The 25,025-nt window shown below is 42.4% G+C and overlaps 1 protein-coding gene across 7 annotated transcripts in view; it reads left to right on the plus strand.

Annotated features, from left to right (window-relative positions):
* NR6A1 (nuclear receptor subfamily 6 group A member 1) overlaps nt 1-24,219 on the plus strand; it is a 280,389-nt gene extending 256,170 nt beyond the window's left edge. For 4 of the 7 annotated variants that reach the window (XM_037850705.1, XM_037850711.1, XM_037850707.1 and 1 more), the window contains 5 exons: nt 5,250-5,404; nt 6,396-6,623; nt 7,910-8,164; nt 18,896-19,017; nt 20,598-21,240. In XM_037850705.1, the coding sequence (XP_037706633.1) occupies nt 5,250-5,404; nt 6,396-6,623; nt 7,910-8,164; nt 18,896-19,017; nt 20,598-20,941 (1,104 nt within the window). In that variant the 3' untranslated portion in view covers nt 20,942-21,240. Of the gene's footprint in view, nt 1-5,249; nt 5,405-6,395; nt 6,624-7,909; nt 8,165-18,895; nt 19,018-20,597; nt 21,241-23,849 lie in introns of those variants that run through there. The other 3 variants (XM_037850708.1, XM_037850709.1, XM_037850706.1) reach the window with 3 other exon arrangements.
* Nucleotides 24,220-25,025: the final 806 nt, after the last annotated feature.

A 25,025-nucleotide genomic window follows, 5' to 3' on the forward strand; every position in this document is an offset into this window, starting at 1 on the left:
GAGAGAGATAAACTTAGAACTGAACTCTTGGGTTCAAAGAAACCAGAAGCTGATGGCTTGGAAAATTCCAGGCTTCCAAGGGGTGGAATCCCAGAAGCTACAGCCCAACATGAGGATGTAACCAAACATGGAACCCAGCCACCATTTCAGTACAAGCCAAGATTGGGAAAGGAGTTAAGCAGAAAGGATTTGTGGAAAGTCCTATTGTCTGATGGCTTTGACCCCTGCGTGCTTCATGCAAAGTCAACAGAATTTTTGTGAGATCTTTATAGACGGAGCCATTGCCAGTCTGGAATGGAGGAGACAGACAAGGAACAAACTGAAGGTAAAATTTCTTCCAAGACAGAGCCATGGAGGTTGAGGTCTGGAGTCAAGAGGTCTCGGGCTGGGAGAGGGGAGCAGCCCACGCGCATGGAAAGGGTGAGTTTGCCCTGGAGGTCGAGGGCTGGCTTTCCGCCTCAACGCTCTGAAAGAGTTTTGCCACCTCAGGTCCCAAAGAGGGTGGAGCACATTTCCAGGGAATTGGGGAGAGCCTGGCTGCCACCCCACTGTTCTGAAGGGGTTGAGCGTGTGCCCCGGAGATGGAAGGGAATCCGGGTGCCCCGATGTTTGAGGAGGGTGGGGCCGAGAAGGTGGTCTCCCCAATGTGTGGATATGTTGGAGCACTCACCCAAGCATTTGGAGAGGAAACAGCTGCCAAAAAGGCCCGTGGGAAGGGTTAGGCTCCCGCTCTCTCAAGCCCCAAGGATGCGACATTGTTCTGTTAATGACTCTCAGACTTTGAAATCTGATGGAGTTTGTCCTGCGGGTTTTAGGAACTGTTTTGCTCCTGTTAACCCTGTTTTCCTTACTGTTTCTCCTTATGGCAATGGAAATGTTTATCCTATGAATGTCTGTCCTTTGTATATTGGGAGCACATAACTTGTTCTAACTCCACAGATCCAAAGCTAAAGGAGAATTATGCCTTAGGACCCACCACACCTGTAATTCATTTTGATAGGATCTTGTACTTAAGTTTTGTTACTGTAATGATTTAAGTTTTTGTGATATTGTGATGGAATGAATGTATTTTGTATTTGGAAAGATAATGTCATTTTGGGGTCCAGGGGGTGGAATGTGCCGGTTTGAATGTATTGTGTCCCCCAAATGCCATTATCTTTGTGGTCTTGTGGGACAGACATTTTGGTGATGGTTGGATTTTCTTGGAATGTGCCCCACCCAGCTGTGTGTAATGATTCTGATAAGATGTTCCCATGGAGGCGTGGCCCTGCCCATTCAGGGTGGGCCTTGATCAGTGGAGCTATATAAATGAGCTGACTCAGGGCGGGGACACTGAGTGCAGCTGGGAGTTATGTTTTGAAGAGGAGCAAGCTTGCTGGAGAGGAACGTCCTAGGAGAAAGCCGTTTTGAGGCCAGAGTTTTGGAGCAAACATCAGCTGCCTTCCTAGCTAGCAGAGGTTTAGCGGACGCCATTGGCCATCCTCTGGTGAAGGTACCCAATTGCTGAGGTGTTACCTTGGATGCTTTGTGGCCTTAAGACTGTAACTGTGTAGTGAAATAAAACCCCGTTTTATAAAAGCCTATCCATCTCTGGTGTTTTGCATTCTGCAGTGTTAGCAAACTAGAACACAAAGGATAATGATTAAAGCTCTTCCTGTGATTTCTCAACCCTTCCTAAGGATTTCATAGGCGGTGAGCCCAATTCTGGTTCCGATCGATTCAAGAACTTTTTATGTCAGTCACACAAGATTGTAGGTAACTTAGCCTGGCAAAACTTACCAAAGACTATGTTGCTGTTCACTTCATCTGAAGATATAAGAGAATTAACTCTCAACAGAAAATTCAGTGCCTTATTTGTAGAGTAGGAATGATAACACCCCACTGAACCCCACATTTAGAGTACCTACTCTGTGCCAGGACCTGTACTGTGAACACAGTATAGACCGATGTGTAAACAGGAATTCCTAACAGTATAGTGAGAGAAAATAGAGGATGTCCAGAGAGTAGAGTGGGGAGGGGCTTCTAGTCTGGAGCCATGGTTGGAAACTGGAGACACTTAGGGAAGGTGAAATTTGAGTTAGTCTTGAAGGAGGAAGAGGAACTAGCTATGTTTGGAAGGGATGGGGAGCCAAGCTTCTTATATTTCTGCTAGGCAGAACAGACTGTGCAATGGCCTGAAGATGAATCTTTGAGGAATGACAAGTTCAGTAAAGCTAGAGCATTGGGCAGAAGTAATGGAGTGGCAAGAGTTAAGGCAGAATCTTTGAATTGGGAATCAGTCCTATAAAGAGTGGGCCTTCAGTTATCTTTGACTATAGTTCCTTAGGTAAAGCCTTTGTAGCACCAGCCTACACTTGTCCTTACTTGCCAGCAGAAGAAAAACTTTGTGAGAATAGAGAATTGGATCTATTTGTGACCTATCAAGTGAATCCCTCAACACATTAATGAGCAGGGAGCATGCCCTTAAGAATTATTGGTGTGGAACAAGAGGCAACCACTAAAAGGTTCTAAGTAGGGAGAGGGACATGGCCAGATTTGCATTTTAGAAAGAACATTCTAGCAGTGCAAATGATTTGTGAGGAGTGGGGTGAAGGTACATCTAACTGGCAACAGAGAGAAACCAGTTAAAAGGATATGCAGAAGTCCAAGCACAAATAAAAGTCTTAACTAGGGCAATGATAGTGCAGATTGAGAGGAGAGGATCAATTCAAGAGATACTTTTAATAGGTATCGACAGGATTTATCCAACTGAATGTGAGAAAGACAAGGAGTTCAGGGTTGCTTTGAAACAAACACTGATGATGAATTCGGTGTTTCCTGTCACATGAACTTGGTACCCAGTGTGTACTTAGTCGGAGTGGGGGTGGGATGCAAGCTCCCAACTCCACTGTATTCATTCTGTTTATATTTAAATGCAGTAGAAGGTTTATTCATTGGGAAGAATTCTTAAACATATTCCTCAAGGAACAACATTCCTCAGTAACACCTAATGTTTTTTTGATACCCTGTGTGGCTCTTCTACTGTGCCAGGGATCTTTAGCCCTTACCTTTCAAGACTGTGTGTTCTCTGCAGAGTTGAGGAAGCTAATGCTCAGAGAAACTTATTTCACCTGACACTGCATTTGACTCTTTGATGCTGGGCATATAATTTTCCTTTTATTCTTTCACTATTTATGGGTGATATATTAGAAAGAAAGAGCTGTAATGTACACATTCTTAATTGTGTTTAATAATAACAAGGAGGGATAGAATTTCCATTTGTTGAGCTCTTATTGTGCACTTCTACTTTATAACTTTATCTTAGATTAATCTCTCAAGTCTGACTCAAATCTGTATACTTCTTTGTTCTAGTGTTCTGTGAGGAAACCCTAACCTACAAGGGAGGTGGTGTTATTCCCATCTTACAGATGAGGGAGTTGCGGCTCAGAAAGCATGAGTGATTTGCCCAATAGCTCCTAACTAGGAAATGACAGACAGGATTTGAACCCATATTCAAGCACTCACAACATGTTACATCCCCTCTTCAATGCATTCATGACAGCCCGGTGTTCCATGGGACCGCCAGAGAGAGACAGGTGCAGCCTGACTTTGGCTCCCAGCCAGAGTAAGCCAGCTTCACTGACTGGCCCTTGTTATTCAACCCAAGAACTTCTGTGCCCTCCAAGTTCTTCATCCCACCTACGTGGTCTTGTTCTCAACACCATCATGAGGCTGGTTCAGTCAGGGCCTCAGTAGATATCCTGCAGTTTGATGGCACCATTTGTCTTCACATGCCTTATGAAATGCAAACAATGATTTAGAGTTCTAAGGACCCCTGAGAAAAAAGATTTGGGTTTTTTTGTTACAAATGTCTGAAAGACAACACCTCAATTTCAATATGAAGTGAAAGCTTTTCTCAGCCAACCATTCAGCTTGTACACCAGTTAAACTCTTCTTGTTTTCCTTCCAAGTTTTGCATGCTGGCTGGCTTCCAGTTCTAAATACTGCTGTGTTTATGGTCAGAGCAGCTCAGGGTTCCCTCACAGGCTGCTGGAGCAAAGTATACAAGTTTGCGTCAGACAGATGTGAGAGAAAATGTCCTCCAAGGCTTTCTGTAGAAATGAGAAATAAAAATTTATCTGGCCCTTCATCCTCTGCACTCACTCCCCTTCTGTGTGAGTTTAGCCAGATAGGCCTCAACTCTGGGTTAGACCCTTCATAGAAGATATGTTTTTTCCCTCCCTATATACATAGTAGCTAGAATACTGGACTTGGAGTTTAAATATTTGGATACTTTGACTGCTTCCTCAAACTGCTGCCCAGGCATGCAGACACAGTGTGATCTTGGGTAAGTCACTTCACTTGTCTGAGTGGCAGTTTCTTCTTGTATTTACTAGGCTTAGGAATGTATCTTATTAAAATTACCATGGTTGGTACTTCATACGTGAACACTTGTTCATTCATCCAGTATGAATTTACTGAGCTTATACTTTTCTAGGTTCTATCATGGCCCTAGGTCCTATAAAGATCTATTTGTAATATATTACAATAAGTGCTATTAAAAAACATCATAATACTGATGATGTCATTAACAATCTTTCATGCAAGTTGCTGTATGCCATACCCTTTTCTAAGCATTTGTATGTTTCAGTGAACTAATTTAATGCTCACAGCAGTCCTGTTAGGTAGATACTGTTATTCGCTCCACCATACAGATGAAAGGACTTAGGTTCAAACAGTTAAATGACTTGCCCAAGATTGTACAACTAGAAAGTGACAGAACCCAGATTTGAACAAAAGTGATCTAGTTCCAGAATTCATACTCTTAACCTCTCTCAGAATAGCAGAAATATCAGTGGATAGGAGGGCCTAAAATTGTCTAGGTGGTGCTAGAAGGCTTCACAGAGGAGTTGACATTTGAATTGGGTCTTAAAGGGAAAGTAGGAGTTTCTCATTAAGGAGTGGTATTTCAGAGTAGGAAACGATAGACACAAGGACAGAGAGGAGTGTTGAGGAACATGGAGGCTTCTTGGATTGAGAATATGGGCAAGAGGAAGGCTGTCATGGGCCGTGGTGCTGGAAGGCATGCAACCAAGCTCTCCTAAGAGTAGTGAGAGGACTGGAGTGTGAGAGTGGAGGGGAGTGAATCTGGGTTTCTCACTAGAGAGTCCTGGAAATCCCTATGAAGTTTGAAGGAGCTCTATGTCCTGGAGAAGAAAAAGAGGATGTCCTGAGAACCCAATCTAACATTTATCGATTCCTTGTCAAAGATATCAGAGGAAGAAATCGAAAGGATCATGTCTGGGCAGGAGTTTGAGGAAGAGGCCAATCACTGGAGCAACCACGGTGACAGCGACCACAGTTCCCCTGGGAACAGGGCTTCAGAGAGCAACCAGCCCTCACCAGGCTCTACATTGTCCTCCAGGTGAGCTTCAAGGGAAGCCCAGCATCACCTAGGGGCTACCCCAAGAATAAACCCTTGAAAGAACCTCTGGGTGTGGTATTTCTGCCAGGCCATCTCAACCATTGTACTCTTACTCCCGCAGGCTCTTGGGGTTGAGGCCAGGATAATGCAAAGCAGGCCATTTTGTGCTAAGGACCTTGAAAATGTCAGCAGTCTCTTCTGCAGACTGATAAAGTGCTATAGCTGTTATCTGTGCCCATACATTCTTTACCTAACAGAAGAACATTTTAAATGTAGATCTTTCCCCTCATTTACTTTTTCACTGAAATTAAACAAACCACATTGACATTATTGAATTAAAATATAATTTATCTGTCTCAGCAAGAGTTAGGTTTTTCACTTTCTAAATTTTAAGAAACAAACTCTTCTTTTTAATTAGTTGACAGAATGATTAGATTTCTCCAAGAAGGGGGAGGAGAGTAAGAATCTGCATTTCTCTTCATATTTCAGTGTATCTTATTTGTTGTTCCTTGGTTTGTTCCTTTCTTTAAAATCTTATGGGGTTGTTGCAACAAGCTGGGTTCCCTGCTAAGTGCTGGATTTATTTTATGTCCTGACAAGGCACTTAGTCTGTTGGTGCCTTGGTTTTCTTAGCAGTAAAATAATGCATAAACCCACCTTTGTCATCATAATCTGCCAGTGGCCATTGAAAACTCTCCAAATATGGTACCTGCACAAAAAATTCATTCAACCAACATTTATTCAGTACCTACCCTGCCAGGCACTGAGTGTCCAATGGTAAGCCACACATACACATACCCACACAGAGTCCCTGCCTCTTGGATTGGAGTATAATAGAGGAGACATGCGTGTAGCCGTTAATTATCTCCCCCAGCTTGATGAAGACACAGACCCCACAACCAAAGAACACCTGAACCACCTTCTGGTTCATTTCATTTGAGTAGGCCCTAGGCCTGCCATGCTCGACTTGACGTGAGACTTTTCTTTCCAGTAGGTCTGTGGAGCTAAATGGATTCATGGCGTTCAGGGAGCAGTACATGGGGATGTCTGTGCCTCCCCACTATCAATATATACCGCACCTTTTTAGCTATTCTGGCCACTCTACACTTCTGCCCCCACAAGCTCGCAGCTTGGATCCCCAGTCATACAGTCTGATTCACCAGCTGGTGTCAGCCGAGGACCTGGAGCCGTTGGGCACACCCATGTTGATTGAAGAGGGGTAAGTGAGCCCTGCCCTGTTTGGCCCTTTGCAGCCTCAAAATGTTCCCTACCTCCACACCCGCCCACATCCCTGGCTGCTATAACCCAGGCTTCAGAATGAGTCAGGGGGATAATGAGTGATATCTCAAGCATCAGAAGACAAATCCATGCTTATCTTTTAAGTCAGTGGTCTCTCATTTTTTTCTTGAGCATCTTTTCTTGTATCCCTATGGAATTCATATTAAAGAATCTTTTTTCTGTTGGGCCTAGGTAAGCCAGGACCTGGGATGGATTTGAGTACTTCTGTACCAGAGATGAGCTGTATTTCCTGGGATATTTATAACATCACATCTAAGCTCCTTAACAAGGCATTCAAGACCCTAACTTGTTGTGGCCTGTGCATATCCAGCCAAAATACCATGGGTAGCCCTGGTAGCATGGGACTTCTCTGTGCATGCCGGAGTAGGTAGAAGGAATACTATTCCAGTCCTCAGAAGGCTCTGGCTGAGTAAATAGTTCAGCCTTTAGTCCTACACATTGTTGTATACACTCCTTTGGTCTGGAACATCAGCTTAGACCCCCAAAAGGTATCCTGAGATTTTTTTTAACCTAGTCTCCAATTTCAGAAGAGGAGACTCAAACATCCACCCACAAGAAAGCCACACAAAGCCTTTATTAATCAGGGCATGGGGTTGGGGTGGGAGTGGGAAAGAGTTGAGCCCAAGAGCCTTGAGAGGAAGAAAGCTGGGACCCTTGAGACTGTGGCCCTAGAGGCCCCTTCAGCCCGGGGATACAAAAAGCCCTGCCCCTTCCACCCAGCAGTAGCAAAGAGGAAGGGCTGAATAACTAGCTCCTAAACTTGCACCACCAGGGGGTGCAGTGAGAGCAGGAAAAGTCTGAATATGTTCTGTTCTCTTCAGCTATCTGGCCCTGAGGTTCTTTTTTGTGTCAGTCCCTGTGTTGGGTGGGCACCGGCCCTATACCATTGGAGCTCTAGTTGACAAAACTAGGGAAGGAGTGACTGGGGATTTTCTCTAAGATATGGAACATTAGGAACACTAACATTAGAAGCCATATTTCCTGATAATTATACTAATTTCTAAGCCTCCTTTCCCCTCAGCAACCCTTTCTCACCAGACTTGCCTCTCAGCCCTGAGCTTACTGCTGGCCCTAGTCTTGCCTACAGTTGAGAGCAAGGAGCTCACTGCCAGGGACCCTTTGTGCCCTCAGGAGTACCCTCTCCCTGTGCCCCCATCCTCACATGCTAGCCAATGGAAGTGACTTTCCCCTATCTCTGCCCTGCAGATATGCTGTGACACAGGCAGAGCTGTTTGCCCTGCTTTGCCGCCTGGCCGATGAGTTGCTCTTTAGGCAGATTGCCTGGATCAAGAAACTGCCTTTCTTCTGCGAGCTCTCAATCAAAGATTACACGTGCCTCCTGAGCTCCACATGGCAGGAATTAATCCTGCTGTCTTCCCTCACTGTTTACAGCAAGCAGATCTTTGGGGAACTGGCTGATGTCACCGCCAAGTACTCACCCTCTGATGAAGAACTACACAGGTGATGGCTGGAGAGGAAATTCCAGGCAACCAAACCACTGTCATCCCTGCAAAACTGGGTTGTCTGGCACGCCAAAGGATGGGCATTAAAGCCTCACAGGCCTAGATTTGAATTCTTGCTCTTCCACAAACTAGCTTCATGACCTTGGCCAATTCTTTGATCCTCAGGTTCTGAGTTTATAAAATGGGGATGATAATAATACCTCCCTACTAAAGAAGTTGTGAGGAATAAATAATATTGTGCAGTAAAGCTTAGCATAGTGCTGAGCTGCTATTTTTATCACATCTGTGTCACTGAGGTAAGATAACATATCTGCAAAAAAATCTATACTCTGCCCACAAGGTGAGAGGCTCTGAGCTGTAGTTTACAATTCGGGAGAGAGCCCTAGGAGTCATTGTGGTACCTATTGTGTGTCAAGCACTGGGCTAGGTATTTTATATTATTGTCTCAGTCTCATAATCTCCAGCATTTTAGGTGTTATTATGTCTATTTCATAGGAGACAAAACTGAAGTTGAGAGAGACCTGCCCTTGAGGGTTTCATATTTGAATCCAGAGCCTGGATTTGAACCTGTGCCTGTCTGACTGCAAAGCTTCAGCTCTTTCACTTCATCTCAGCTGCCTCTTATAAATTGTTCCCTGAATAGTGGGATGCTCAGAGCATGGGACTAGGAGAATCAGTTGTTCTCTTCACTGTTTTTTTAGCATAAAGTCTTATCCCAGCTGGCCAGGATCCTTCTAACCTGCCTGTCTAGAACGAATCTTCTTCCTCCTTGCTACTCCATGATCTGTCCAGGCACCCTTTTTGCTACTCACTTTAGAGACAAGAAGCACATGGGGCAGAGTTATGGTGACATATTTCTTGACTCCAAAATTAGAACAAATGATCTTTTTTTTTTAAATTCATTTTTTTTATTGTGAACTTTAACATATATACGTAACAGTGATAACTTTCAACGTGAGATTGAACAAGTAGAGAGCAAATTTCAAAGAATGTCATGGATCACAATTCCACAACTTCAGCTATTTCCATTATTATAAAATATAGTATACATGCAGAAAGGTGTTAACTTTCTATGTACAGCTCAACAAGCAGTTTTATACGTAAGTTCAAAAGTTGTTATGGGTTACAGTTCCACAGTTCAGTTCTTTCCTTATTATAAAATATAGGGTATATACAGAAAGGTAAAAACTTTCAAAGCACAATTCAATGAGTAGCTGTAGAGCAAATTTCAAAAGATGTTAAAGTTTACAGTTCCACCATGTCATTTACCTCCTCCTAGCTATTCCAACACCCAAGCATCTAAAAATATATATATATCTATGTAAAGTTTCAGTATTCGTAGACCTTTGTTAAATCTTATCTTGTTTGTTGCTACCCCTTCCTCTCCTTAATCTTTCTCCCTCTTCAAGGGTGTCTAGGGAGTGAGCACCCTAATTGTTCATATTGAAAGGGGGTGTCAACATTATCGGGAAGGGGCTGCATCTGATTGTTGTTCTTAAAGAGGCTGTTAACTCTAGGTTTTAGGACTTGTCTGGCATAGGAACACTCTGGTGGATTTAAGTTTCTGAGAGATAAAACTTAGTGAGTGAATCTTTTATAGAATCTCGGGTAGGGTCCTAGGTATTTGGGGACTACTTTTGGTAAGGGCATGGCATACTGTGGCCATTTGGGGTGTCTAGCTGGAGCATGCATAAGAGGAACGTCCAGGATCTTGACTCTATTTGGGATCTCTTAGCCACTGTAACCTCAGCTTGTTACTTTTCTTTTTCCCCTTTTTGGCCAAGCAGGCATTTTCAGTCGCTCGCTGCCAGGGCGAGGCTCATTCCTGAGAGTCATGTCCCACGTCACCAGGGAGATTCATTCCCTTGGGAGTCATGTCCCTCATTGAGGGGAGGTTAATGAATTTACAAATGATCTTTTGAGACAATTTTTCTGGCTTATTAGTTCATCTACTTGAGAAGTCTTATAAAGCTTAAATCACATTTAAGTAGACATTTCAATAAATCACCTTTATTGGACAGTATAAAATAGCTGAAGTCATGATATTACAAGGCACTAAGAGGAAAGAAAATGTTTCCCATCAATGAAGTCTAGAGAGGGTGGTATACAAGCCCTCATGCTTCTCTACACAGAACTGGAGTGCATCTCCCCTCTATTACCCAGTCATGGCATGAAAGTAAGCTGAGGCTCAAACTAGGAACAAATCTCCAAGACCCTCAAGGGCCCTTTGTGCAGCTGAGAGAGGAAGGAGTCTAGGTGCTGACTCTTTCCCCTGGTTTTCTAATATTTCCTTTGTGGCTTTAGAGTGATCTATGAATTTTGAACCTAGCTCATACGTTGTCCTGTAAACAGAGCTATCTGATTTTGAGAATGACCCAACCCCTTGTCCACAGCCTCTAATTCATTGTTCCCTGTCTCCTTCTCCATAACTCTGTGCCAACTGGGTGTTTGGATAGCATTCAGCCTGTCTGATATTGTCAGGGTTTGCAGTGCTGGTCCAGGGAGCCCAGCCTCCCTATTTACCTTTAATCTACCAGTCCAGTCTGAGGCTGCCTACAGCGTCACCCTCCAGGCTCCACTCCCTGTAGAGTGTTGGGTTTTCCCAGGCCCTCTACAGGTAGGCAGGGATCATTGGCACAGCAGGGCTCTCTGTGGCTTTGAGTTCATAAGGCTCTCCACCCACCAAGCCAATCCTTTGAGTCCTCAAGTCCTAGGAAGAGGTGGGGAAATGCTGAATTAGTACAGGGAGTTTTACTTCCTAGAGAGACTCCTTACCAAGAAGGATCTAGAACTGCACTGTTCAATACAGTAGCTACTAGCTTCATGTGGTTTTTAAAATTTAATTACTTAAAAGTAAATAAAATTGAATTACCATATGTTTTGGCAATTCCGTTTCTAGATATCTATTTTAATTTCCTAGGCTGCTCTAGCAAATACCATGAAATGGGTTGGCTTAAACAATGGGAATTTATTAGCTTACAATTTTGAGGCTGAGAAAATGTCCAAATGAAGGTATCGTCAAGGAGATGCTTTCTTCCTTAAGACTGGCTGCCAACGATCTTTGACTCCCCTGCCACATGGCAAGGCACATAGCGGCTTCTTCTGGTCTCTTCCTTCTCTTCTGGTTTCCATTTCAACTTCTTGTTTCCTGTGGCTTTCTTTCTCTGTAGTCATTCCATTTATAAAAAGGACTCCAGGAATAGGATTAAGATCCATCTTGAATGAGGCGGATCACACCTTAACTGAAGTAGCCTACTTACAATGAGTTTATGCCCACAGGAATGGATTAGATTTAAGAACATGTTTTTCTGGGGTATATTTAGCTTTAAACCACCACAATATCCAAAAGAGTTGAAAGCAGGGACTAGAACAGATACTTGTGCACCAATGTAGCAGTGTTATTCACAATAACCAGGAGGTGAAAACAACCCATGTCCATCAACAGATGACTGGATAAACAAAATGTGGGATATACATCAAATGGAATATTCACCCATAAAAAGATATGAATTCTGATACATGCTACAACATGGGTGAACCTTGAAAATGTTACACTTAGTGAAGTAAGCCAGACACAAAAGGAAAAATCTATGATTCCACTTATATGAAATATCTAGAATAAGCAAATTTATTGAGACAGAAAGTGGTTTGGGTGCTACCAGGGGCTACAGAGATGGGAAATGTGGGGGAGGTTATTGCTTAATAGGTATAGAGTTTCTGTTTGGTGATGATAAACTTTTGGTAATGGATGGTGGCAATGGTAACACAACATTGTAAATATAATCAATACCACTGAATTGTATACTTAAAAACGGTTAAAATGGAAAGTTTTTTATTATGTATATATTACCATGATAAAAAAAATTTTTTAAACTAAATAAAATTAAAAATTCATTTCCTAATTTATACTAGCCGTATTTACCATGCTTATTAGCCACATGTGGCTAGTGGCTACCATATTGGTCATTGTAGTTTTAGAATGTTTCCATAACTGAACAATGCTTAGCATTGCTGCTGAGCTCTCTTGGGTTCTGAGGATAAGAATTGGGTTTGTTGTTAGGACTCTCACTCCACTATGAAATCCTTCAATGGAAAAAATAAGAGCTAAACTTTGACGTGTTAGCTCTGATTCCATCAACATGTATTGAGTATCTATTATATGTGTCTAGGGGAGGGATATTAGAGTCACAGATGATAGAACCATGGTATCTGACCCTGACAGTCCCAATTCATGGCCCAGGGGATTGGGAAGCAAACAGAGACAGAACAGTAGTACAGTGTATGGTGATATTGGTGGTGGAGATTGAGAGATGTCTGAGGGACTGTACAAGCGTTGAATAGGGAGCTAGAATAGGGAGCTAGTGCCTATCCTTGTAGAATCAGGGAAGGCTTATAGGAGAAACAGATATTTGAGCTGCATCTTGAAGTGGGGCTTTTAGGTAGGTTGTAGACACCAGGAGGAAGGCAGGAGGGTAACACAAAGTGCTAGAAGTTAGACATCGTGCATGGTTGGTATGTGCAAGGAACCCAAAGCAGGTCTGTGGATTAGGGTATAGAGAGACTGTATCCTGAGGGATGGAGAAAAATGAGGGGTGAAATTTACAGACAAAACATGAAGGGGCTTGAATGCCAGCTGAAAAACAGTATTTTGTTGTATAAATAGTATTAAGTCATTGCTTCTCAGCTTTTGGCTAAGATCAAGAGTAATAGTATTAAGTCGCACAAAGTTTTTTTAAATATACTTTTTATGGTAGTAACATGTAGACAATTCAAAATTTCCCATTTTAACTACTCTCAAGTGTACAATTCATTAATATTAATTACATTCACAATATTGTGCTACCATCGCCAATATCCATTATCCCAACTTTTTCATCACCTCAAACAGAAATTCTGCACCCATTAAGCAATAACTCCCTCTTCCCTTTCTCTCTTCCCTGACTCTTGGTAGCCTATAATCTGCTAGTTGTCTCTTTGAAATTTGCTTCTTCTAGGTATTTCATGTAAGTGAGATCATGTATTTGTCTTTTTATATCTGGCTTATTTTACTCAGCGTGATGTCTTCAAGGTTCATCAATGTTGTAGCATGCCTCAGCACTTCATTCCTTTTTATGGCTGAATAATATTCCATTGCACATATACATTACATTTTGTTTATCCATTCATCTGTTGATGGATGCTTGGGTTGCTTCCACCTTTTGTTAATAATGCTGCTATAAACACTGGTATACAAATATCTGTTTGAGTCCCTGTTTCTGAAAAGTGGGATGCCAGGTCAAATGGTAGGTCATGTTTTCAGCTGTCTGAGAAACCATCAAACTGATTTCCACGGTGGCTACAACATTTACAGTGCCACCAGCAATGTAGATGGGTTCCTGTTTCTCCACATCCATGTCCCAACACTTAATATTTTGTGTTTTGTTTTTGTTTTTTGTTTTTTAATAATAGTTATCCTAGTGGGTGTGAAGTGGTAGCTCATGGTTTTAATTTGCATTTCCCTGATGACCAGTGATTTTCAGCATCTTTTCATGTATTCATTGACCATTTGTCTATCTTTTTTGGAGAAATATCTATTCAAGTCCTTTGCTCATTTTTTAATTGAGTTGTGTTTTTGTTGTTGAGTTGTAGCAGTTCCTTATGTATTCTGGATATTAAGCTCTTATCAGATATGTGGTGGTGATTCTTTTCTCCCATTCTGTAGGTTGTCTGTTCACTTTCTTAATGATGTCCTTTGACTTACAAAAATTTTAAATTTTGAGGAAGCCCTTTTTATCTATTTTCTCTTTTGTGGTTGTGCTCTTGGTATCATAACTAAGAAACCACTACCAAGTCAAAGGTTATGAAGGATCCTCCCTCTGTTTTCTTCTAGGAGTTTTAAGGTTTTAGCCCTTATGTTTAGGTATTTGAGCCCTTCAGAGTTAATTTTTATATGTGAAGTAGGGGTCTGACTTCGTTCTTTTGCAAATTGAATATCCAGTTTTCCCAATACCATTCGTAGAGATGTTCTTTCCTCAGTTAATGTATTTTGGCATCTGTCAAAAAACAGTTGGCCATAGATGTATTGGTTAATTTCTGAACACTCTTCTGTTGGTCTAAATGCCTGGCTTTGTGCCAGTATCACACTGTTTTGATTACTGTGGCTTTTATTAAGTTTTGAAATTGGGAACTGTTAGATCTGTAATTTTGTTCTTCCTTTGCAGTATTGATATGGCTACTTGGAACCCCTTGTGATTCCATATGAATTTGGGATGGACTTTTCCATTTCTGCACAAAAGGCTGCTGGGATTTTAATAAGTATTGCATTCAGTCTGTAGATCAGTTTGGGCATAGAAAGTTTGAATTGAGGGAATTATATGGTGAGGTTGTGTTTTAGGAAGATAACTGTGACTGTAATGTTCAGGATAGATTGGCATGGATAAGGCTAGAACAGTGGCTGGATAGGAGACGGTTCCATAGCCTAGGTAAAAGAATACAAGGCCTGAATAAGGCAGCAGTGACTGGGAATAGGGGACAGCACAAAGCTCAAAGATGTCAAGGAGGTAAAGTTAATGGGCCTTTAATGAATGGAAAAGTTGAGTTTTGGGCCTAACCAGCTAGGTGGGCACCAGTTCTCTTACCAAGATAATAGAACCTGTGGAGGAACAGGATGGGGGAAGAGCCACTCTGAATTTAGGTTTGGGGTTAAAAATGCTTGTGGAACTGCCCAGGAAGTCACAGGAAATGGAAGTGTGAGAACCCCTGGAATCAGGTTCATTACTGTACAGCAGCCTCAGTCTGCTAGAAACCTGGGGTGTGGAAACTGTAATTGGCCATAGCTCTTTTCTACCTTGCCTGTGCCTATGTTAACTCCCACTCCCCCAAAACACTCTTGAGTGTGAGTTCCTGCTGTCATGAAAAGGCTTTTTGCAGATGATACATGGCCACCTCCTTTTCTCTTCTCAAATATTGAATTAAATTTACGGTGCCCATTTTCTTAATCAGGCTGTTATCAGACAGTGAGCCTGGTGAATTTGATTTAAAGCAGATTGTAGCACCAGCCAGTGACTGCTCCTGCCCCTAATCAAAACTCCTTCGCTCTCAGGAGAAGATGCCTTATACTAGATGGACTTTAATGGGCATTTCTATTTCTTCAGCACTAGCTCCATTTCTGCCAGATCTCTGGAAACTTGTCTTCCAGCCTTCCTTCCCGGACCCTAGCTATAAGGTTCGGGAAACACATACAGTCTTTTCTTTTTGCTGCAATAATGGAAGAGATGATGATGAAGCTATTAATAACAATAGCTAACAATTTCTGAGTATTTATTGTGCCAAATTCCATATTAAGTCCTTTACATACTTTATTTGTTTAGTTCTCACCACCATCCTATGAGACTGGCACTCCTTTCTACAGATAAGGAACATGAGGTTCAGAGAGGTGAAAACTAGAGGCTACAAAACTAGAAAGAGATGGAGCTGAGATTATCACCTGGGTCTGTGCTCCAAAGCCCAGGCTCTTTACCGTTACCCTATCCTAAGTTCTTATTCTCCCAGAGCCTTCTCAAAAGGTTTGACTTTCTGGAATTTGCCAGACTTTTTGTGTTGGAGTCTGTGCATGGGTGCTGAGAGGGCATTTCCTCTAAAGTTGTGGGTGATGACTGGTCCTGGGCATAGGTGCATTTAGATGAATAAAATAGAGACAACCAGGCCTCTCGGCCCCCTTAATGGGACATAACTTATATAGTGACAGCTTCAGTTGCTGGCTGAATGGTCCAGTGGTTTGGGGGATCCTGACAGGAATGTTTTCCTTGTCCTAGCATGCTTGTATAATGGGAGCCTAGAAGAAGAATGGGTGTGTTTGTCCAACTTTTCTGGCTTCAAATGCTGATAATTTGTAGACGGGGAATACAGGGGCATCAGAACTGTGGAGTGGGCAGATGTGGAGGAGGCATGGCTGCAGGAGAAAGCGGGCCCACAGAACAGAGAACAACTTTGTTTATCAAGGGGTGGGATGTGGGGTGTGGAGGAAAGCTTTGCAGTCAGGCTGGTGAAGACTAAGTGTGGGCTGCTGGGCTGGCTGCCAACCCCCCACCACTGCTTGGGGTCCATGATAGTTTCCTGCCCTAGGAAATTTGGAAAAGAGGACATGTGCTATCCTCAAGAGAAAGGGCATATACTCAGGCATATGAGCCTTTGTGTCCCTCAGGTCAAGACTCAGCCAGGAATAGGCTTGGCACTGCCTGCTAGGGGTCTGGCTGATAGCCATACACCTGCAGTTTCTGCAGTGCCAGAGTGAGCTCTCAGGGCAACAGGTTGCTGATTAAGGAACAGAATGATATCTTTGCTTGCTACACTACTCAGCCAGCAGACAGATGCTGATACTGCTTCTCTCCTTGCAGCCTCCTTTATTTATGCCCAATCCCATCCTATCCCCACCTCACTGTCACCAAGTAGATATTAAAGGGAATTTGCAGTAAAGACTTTTTTCCCCCTCAAGAACAGAAGTGGCCAACAAAGTACTATGATGAGGAATGGGCTTCACTCCCAGGCGTACTGAGACCTGCAAGTCTCAGCATCATGGAGGCACTAAGGAAGAAGTTCTGTGTTCTGCAGCATATCCAACATCCACTCAGAGCTGGGCCCTGGGCTGAGTTGCTGTGGGAACACAGCTCTTCCGGTCTCATGTGGTAGCCTTTTGCACTTACCAGTTAAAAACAAGACAGGATCAGGGTAGATGGTATAGTTCTGAGAAGAGCAACAGGCTTGGAGTTAGAAAGCCTGGGTTTGAACCTTGATCCCCTCCCACCCACCCCCACCCCCACCCCCACACACTTATTTTGTATGTAACCTTGGGGAATTCACCTCCTCTTCTGCTTCCTCATCTCTAACATGGAGCATGGAGGTGATATTATGTATCACACAGGTTATCTGGAGGGTAAAATGTAAAAGGGCCTAATAGATGATAGGGGCACAGTAAATAATCTCTCTGAGCATTTGTTTCCACCTGTGAACAAAGAATATTATGGTTATTATCCATTTCATGGATTTATTGGGAGTATCCAATGAGAAAATGTATGTGGAATACTTATACAAGTGCCTGACAAGTAGCAAACACTCAACAAATGGTAGAATGGTAGGTAATGTTGTCATAATAGTTATTCAATGTTAATTTTTCTATCAGCCAGTCTGGGAAAGTATTAATAAACTTGTAAAAGCCACTGGGCTAGACACAGAGAAAAAGTGAGTCTGCCATTGTAGCTCAAATCAGCAGGCCTAAAAGAAGCCCCAGCTCAGACTCACTGGGAGCCATGCTGTGAGACAAGATGAGGGTCAGAGCTCTGGATGGGCAGGTACCTGGTGCTTGAAAAGTACATGTGCCTCTGGTCCCAGCAAAAGCCAGTTTTTCCCCAGGGAAGAGAAAATGTCCAGCTTCCCAGAAAGCCAAGCCCTAACAAAACTTTCAAAATCAGTGCAGAAAGCTGTAGAGCCCAGAACTGGACCCTACCTAGGTAGGGCCTTCTTGTCTGGCATAGGACTGCAGTGCCCAGATCTGAACATGTCACCAGGAAGCAGTCTTGGGGCTGAGCATCTCTCTCTGTGACCAAGCTCCATCTAAGGCCCATCTGGAACTCTCCTTGGCCCACTGTCCAGCCCACTAGAGTGCTAAGGCCAGGCCTAACCTCAGCTTTCCTAAACTTCTGCATTCCTGCTTCCCCATTAAGCTTTCGCCACTCAGTTTGGTGGTATCTCCATTTCTCGTATAAAGTATTCCCCATTATGATGCAGAGTGTTAGTTCCTTGGGATGTCTACCCTGGGGCTCTTTTGCCTAAAACTTGGTCTTTCCCCCAAGGAACTCACTCCTAGCCCAGAGAAATGAGCACGGCCAGCTTTGAGCCATCCCACTAGAGGATGCCACCTTAGATATTGGAAAAATCAAGGCCTTGGGGAGGTTTCAGGTTCCAGCTCTGCCACTGACTAGCTGTGTGCTTGTGGGCCAGTCAGTCCCTTCCCTTCTTTAACTTCAGTTCCTTATCTGTATAATGGTGGTGATAATCTCACCTAGCTTGTGGGGTTGAGAGAATTAAATGAGAAATGCACATAAAGTGCCTACTACAGAGGTTGGTGTGGCATGGAGAGTCACTTAAGGTTTCTCTTCCTCCCTAGCTGAAGTCCAGGATGCCAGTATAAATTGTCAGTGTGCATAACCTCAGCCCTGTGGAAACAGTGAACCTAAATAAATACAGTCAGCAGCTTTCTCTACATTGTAGTAAAGGCTCACATAGAGTCATGGTGGCAGTTGCCATTGATACTGGAAGCTGCATCTCAATGATAGCGGTCACAGTATTGTTATAGTATGCCATAATAATGTCATACTTCTCCACATTCACATCTCAAACTTCCTTTGGCCCTTGCTACCCTGAGCAGGCAAGCATTATCACTCCCATTTTACAGAGGAGGACCTGAGAGCTGAGAGGGGTCAAATGACCTCCCTAAGGTCTCACCACTTTATAAGTGATGGAGCTGGATTTGAACTCAGATTAGATTGATTCCACTTGTCCTTGGGAACAGTAGCTTGTATGAACTGTTTGGCCTCTTAGACAAACTATGTATCCTCCTGTCCCTTCACAAATTGCTCTGGATTCCATTTCCTCCAGCCTCAGCCTCTTTCCTATGTTGCCTTAAGGAACTCTTCCCTTCCCTGGCCTCCACTGGTATTAGAGCCCACTGTTAACACCTGTGTCCATTCCCCAGATTTAGTGACGAAGGGATGGAGGTGATTGAGCGGCTCATCTACCTATATCACAAGTTCCATCAGCTAAAGGTCAGCAATGAGGAATATGCTTGCATGAAAGCAATTAACTTCCTAAATCAAGGTGAGTGGCTGGGGATGGGAAGAAGGACTTTTTTTTTTTTTTTTTTTTACCATTGAGTTTGCCCTACTGTTTTACTCCCTCCCCTCAGGACTATCATACAGAATCTATCACACCATGTGGGTGCCAATCTTGGAAAGCTCTCATCACCATGCCGTTCCTCTAGTGTGCAGGGAATGCTTTGGGTTTTTTCTTCAAACCTAAATGCCACACTCTCTATAACTCATAGAGGAAGGAAGAGGATTCGCTTTGTTTAGTCAATTTTAATGCATTTAAACACAGACATCAAGGACAGTACATGCGTCATTTAAAATATGTACCAAGTTTACCAGTGACTGAAGAAGAGCAGAGTGACTGATGAAACTATTGCAGATAAGGCCTCTGTGACAGGCTGGCAGTGGTTCTGACGGCCCCTTCAGGGCAGAGTGGGGGTGCACTTACATACACATGTCCAAGTATGGCTTTTAATTAGAAGAGTGCTGAATGTAATTTATGTGGAGTCTTACCTGCAAACTGGTGTATAGTAGCTGCTGTTAGCCAGTGTAATGAAAAAGAATTTGTATTCTTTTTTCCAAAGTAGAGTACAAGTGCTTTACTCTCAGAGTGGATCTGGGTTACTTTCCTGCTTTGGCATTGGAAGTGTTCACTTCCTGTGCTCAGTTTCCTAGTCCAGAGACTCTTAATCCCCTCCTTTTGGCCCTCGCCTCACCACAGACTGGACAAACATCCTCCTCCTGCTTCTGCACCATTCATGCATTTACCTGGTCTTCTGTATGCCTACTCTACGCCAGGCCCTATGCTGAGCTCTAAAACCGTTGAAATAAATTAGACCATAGGTCCCTGGCCTCACAATGTGAACATTGTAAGGGCACTTGATATATCATTTAAGCCTTGGTTTAGGGGAGATCAATAGCAGCTTTTTGGCAGAGTAGACACCTGTGTTGGGCCTTAAAGGCTGGATAACATTTATATATAGAATACCTTTATTCTTTCTCTATAAAAAAAGATGTATGTATGTTCTTCATGGAAATGTTCATCTTTTAATAGCATATAGGTATTCTATATATAATCTTACCACACATAGAACAAATGGAAGGACAGCCCTGGTAGAAGAGTGAGAGTAGAGGCACGTAGGAGATCACATGTGTGTGTTCAAGCATCAATGTGAAGGCAATGGCAGGGTTTCTGACTGGCTCCAGCAGAAGGCAAATTTAATGATACTGTGATGGAGAAATTTAGAAAGGCAGGTTTTTCAGGCATTTGTTCAACATCCATTGATGCCTATTTTGTAGCAAACCCTGTTCTGGAAGCTGGGTATGAAGTTAAGAAAGATAGAACCTTGTCTTCAAGGGCTAGTGGCAGTCTAGTGAGTATCTTTTATATTGTTTATTTCTCTGCCCTTGTTTAGTGCTTAATTCCTCCATATCAGATAAAGAAAATATCCTGTTGTGACAATATTTAATAACTTTTAATTGAAAGGTGCACATATTCAAGGAGCTGGTTTTCCTTCCACATTAGAAAGTCCTTCCCATTCCCTGTGTGTGTGTGTGTGTGTGTGTGTATTGTTTTCTTTTTTCCAACAGATATCAGGGGTCTGACCAGTGCCTCACAACTGGAACAATTGAATAAGCGATATTGGTACATTTGCCAGGATTTCACTGAATATAAATATACCCATCAGCCAAACCGCTTTCCTGACCTCATGATGTGCTTGCCTGAGATTCGATATATTGCAGGTAACATTCCGGCTTCCAACCCTTCTTTGTTTCTCTTAGCTTGTGACAGGAAGGAGGCAAGCAGTGTTTTCAGGATGCTCATTCCAGTCTCATTACCAACTACGGCTCACCCTCAGAAAAGTTGCGTTGATGTGGGAAGTTTGTGTTTTCTGTGTAGGGAAGAGAATCTAACATTTCCTGAGCTCCTATAATGTGCAGAGAACTCTGTGGCCTTGTATCATTTAATCTTATAACACACTGCAAGGTTGATGGTTAGTTGGTAGTATTATGGCCATTCTATGGATGGATAAACAGAGGCTCAGATTATCTCAAACTAAGTTCATTTCCTGAATTGTACTCTTTAAAGGGATGATTTTTATGGTATGTGAATTATATTGCAATAAAAAAAAATTTAACTTCATTTCACAAAATTGTATATGGGCTTTTAAAATTCCAAGTTTGGTTTCTTTAAAAATCCAAGTTTACAAAAGATTTTGTGTGTGTGATCTTGATCCCCTTCTGAGCTCTTGACATTTAAGTAAGTCCATTTCGATATAAAATCTGGGCTTTTTTGTTTTTGCTTTACCTCATTTAGTAAAAATTGTCTATAGCTATCCAGCATATACTGAGGGGCAGCTCAGAAATGCAACCTCTAGACTATAAATTTCAGCCATAAGATTTTTTTAATTCAATTTCATTGAGATATATTCACATACCATACAGTCATCCAAAGTATACAATCAGTTGTTCATATTACCATTCATCACCAAAATCAATTTTTGAACATTTTCATTATTGCCTAAAAAAAAGAATAAGAATAAAAATTAAAGTAAAAAAGAACACCCAAAACATCCCATCCTCCCATTGCTCCCTATTATTCATTTACTTTTTGTCCCCATTTTTCTACTCATCTGTCCATATACTGGATAAAGGGAGTGTGAGCCACAAGGTTTTCACAATCACACGTTCACACAGTGTAAGTTATATAGTTATACAGTTGTCTTCAAGAATCAAGGTTATTGGGTTGCAGTTAACAGTTTCAGGTTTTTCCTTCTAGCTATTCCAATACACTAAAAACTAAAAAGGGATGTCTATATAATGCATAAGAAAAACCTCCAGAATGTTCTCTCGACTCCATTTGAAATCTCTCAGCCACTGAAACTTTAATTTGTTTCATTTCTCTTCCCCCTTTTGGTCAAGAAGACTTTCTCAATCCCTCGATGCCGAGTCCAGATTTGTCCCTGGGAGTCATGTCCCACGTTGCCAGGGAGATTTACACCCCTAGGAGTTATGTCCCATGTAGTGGAGAAGGCAGTGAGTTTACCTGCAGAGTTAGCTTAGAGAGGGAGGCCACATCTGAGCAACAAAAGAGGTTTTCTGGGGTGACTCTCAGGCACAATTATAGGTAGGCTTAGTCTCTCTTTTGCAGTAACAAGCTTCATAAAGGCAAGCCCCAAGATCGAGGGCTCAGCCTTCTAAATTGGTAGTCCCCAATGCTTGTGAGAATATAAGGAATTCCCCAGGTGGGGAAGTTTAATATTTCCACATTTTTTCCCCAACCCCTCAAGGGTACTTTGCAAATCCATTTTTATTCTCTGGGATGTATCGGGGCTTCATAATAACCTGTACAAACCAACCAGATCTCACTCCCTATTCAAAGTTCCATGTGATTATGGTGTTTGAATAAACTGACCATACAAGTTAAATTATATAGTGTGCTACAGAAAATATAGCTTTTGCACCAAATAAACATCTCTTCCTTTGGTCTGACACAGAAGTTAAAGTTTTAAAACACTGCCAATATTGTCCTTTACCCTTTAGTCTGAGTTATCTTAGTCCTAACCAAGTCCATTTCATTCATATCTCTAATTGAAGTCTGAGCTCTTTTTCAGCCTCTTTAACATTTGCTGTATGGGGTAATGCTGACATTCATAGCTGCCAAAATCTAGCTCTGAGTCTCAGGTGTCACACAGATACTCGAAGTTCCAGGGACTGATCAGTTTATACACAAAGAGCTCAGCATCTCGGAATTTAGAAATAGCCATTACAACTCAGGAATATATGTAACTGCTGTAAGAGCTTACAATCTAGGAACCTTTACCATAAGCCCTCGCCTCAGCCATAAGATTTTTGAAGGGAAAAAAATTTCAATCTAGTGAGGGAGTCTTCTTATCTACTTCTGGGACCAGAGAGCAGTCTAGAGAAAGCTGGACCCTAAATTATTGTAAGTTTTAGAGGTACTTTGATAGTTTATTTCTCAGCATTTTCAAGGGGTATTATCAGGTATTCTGTGAAATAAAGGGAAGTAACTAACTATACCTACTCACGCTGTGAAGCAGGGTTCTCAACCCCAGCTGCACTTGAATCACCAGGGAGCCTTTTAGAAATACCAGTGCTAGGGTTCCACCTCTAAAGATGCTGATTTAATTGGTATGGAGTGGGACCCAGGTGTTAGTATTTTTAAAAAACTCCCCAGGTGATTCTAAGGTTATGTCAGGGAGAAGAAACAACCTTAGATATTTAGAAAGTATATTAGCACACTAATTGTCTGATAACCCTTTAATAACTTTTTTAACACTGAATTTCTCAAAGTTATTTGCCTAGTGAGCACTGCCCTTTTTCCCCAGTACTTTTTTTAAAATCCTGTTATACCATTTTGAAGAGCAGTGTTCTGTAGAATGCTAGAGAATCTACCAGGAAAAAAAAAAAAAAAAAAAACAGGATATAAGTTTCCCACAGTATTTTAGCCCTAAAGGAGCATCTAAGAATAATGCAATACCTTTTAGTTTCACATTCTTCATCTGTAAAATGGGGGTAAAGTGCAGTTTTATCAAACAGAAATATTGTGAGAATTAAATGAGGTGATGCATTTAAATACCTGTTACAGAGTAAGTATTCCCTGGATGGTAGCAATGATTATGAATTGGCAGCATGACTGAACTCCCTAGGACACCACAAGAAGTTGGATTTTAGTCTCTCTGGAACCTTGTTAGAATCCTGGCTTGTCCCTTGCCCCAGTCACTCAAGAAGGCAGTATTCCCCCTTCACCAGCCCAGGAGCAAACCACCCTTCCACCTAGTAGCCACTGCTGACTTTTTTTTTCCCTTGCCCTGTTCCTAGGAAAGATGGTGAATGTGCCCCTGGAACAGCTGCCCCTCCTTTTTAAGGTGGTGCTGCATTCCTGCAAGACAAGTGTGAGCAAGGAATGACCCGTTCCCAGTGCTCCTTCTCAGACCATCCATCCACAGCGCCTTGGGTGGGCAGGACAGGCTCCGGAGGAAAGAGCCAGAAAGACCAATATGGAGGCTATGGAGCACCGTTTCCAGGAACCTCCATAGCAAGAAGAGTTTTTGTTTGTTTGTCTGTTTTTTTTTTTTTAAACCTCATTTTTCTATATATTTATTTCACGACAGAGTTGAATGTATGGCCTTCAACATGATGCACATGCTTTTATGTGAATGCAGCCGATGCATTTCCTTGCAGTTTACAGAATGTGAAGATGTTTAATGTTACAGTGTTGTCATTGTTTAGAGATAGTACTTTTGTATTTTGAGGGAGAGGGTGGGATGGGGCTAAGATGTTTATTTCCATAATGTTGACAAAGACGACTACCTCAATGGAAAAGGAGGGGGGTGACCATTCCTACTTTTTCCACATTTTCTCAGCAGACCTCATACATTTGTCTGTCAGAGAGCAAACTGCCTTTTTCTACCACAGAATTGCCAGGTGAAAGAGCACACTGTAGAGAGGCAAGGGTTGTTTAGAAGGTTTACCAAGTGAAGTGGATGAGACATTGTGAACAGGGCAGGACATGAGGATTTAGCCATCTTTTCTTTGAAAAGCCTGGAAGTTGAGAGAGTGGGGCACAGTGACCAAACCTAAGTCAGGGGTCTTCCCACCAAGAAAGTCCTTAGGGCAGAAAGGTTTCTGTTCTCACACCCTGCTTCCACCTCCCCACGCATCCACCCCACCCCCCACCCCCACTACCACTCCTCACCACCACCACCACCTCTAACAGTCTCTGCCACTGCCAACTTTTCCTCTAGGCAATAAGCCAATCCTTGGGTCTTGCCTACCAGCTCCGTTAGGACTCACAGCTACCTAATTCCATTACCTGGATCTACTAAGTCCTATCTTCCTGAGTCCTTGCCTCTCATAAATTTGACTTCCTGTTGGCCCTTTGAAAAACCAACTGAGCAAAATGCTATGCTCTGAATCCTGGTGCTACTACTGATTTATTGACCTTTCACCTTGCTTTCTTCAAAGGGTAGTGGGATAAAGGCCAGAATGCTATAA

This window comes from Choloepus didactylus, chromosome 10, assembly GCF_015220235.1.
Source record: "Choloepus didactylus isolate mChoDid1 chromosome 10, mChoDid1.pri, whole genome shotgun sequence".
NCBI lineage: Eukaryota > Metazoa > Chordata > Mammalia > Pilosa > Megalonychidae > Choloepus > Choloepus didactylus.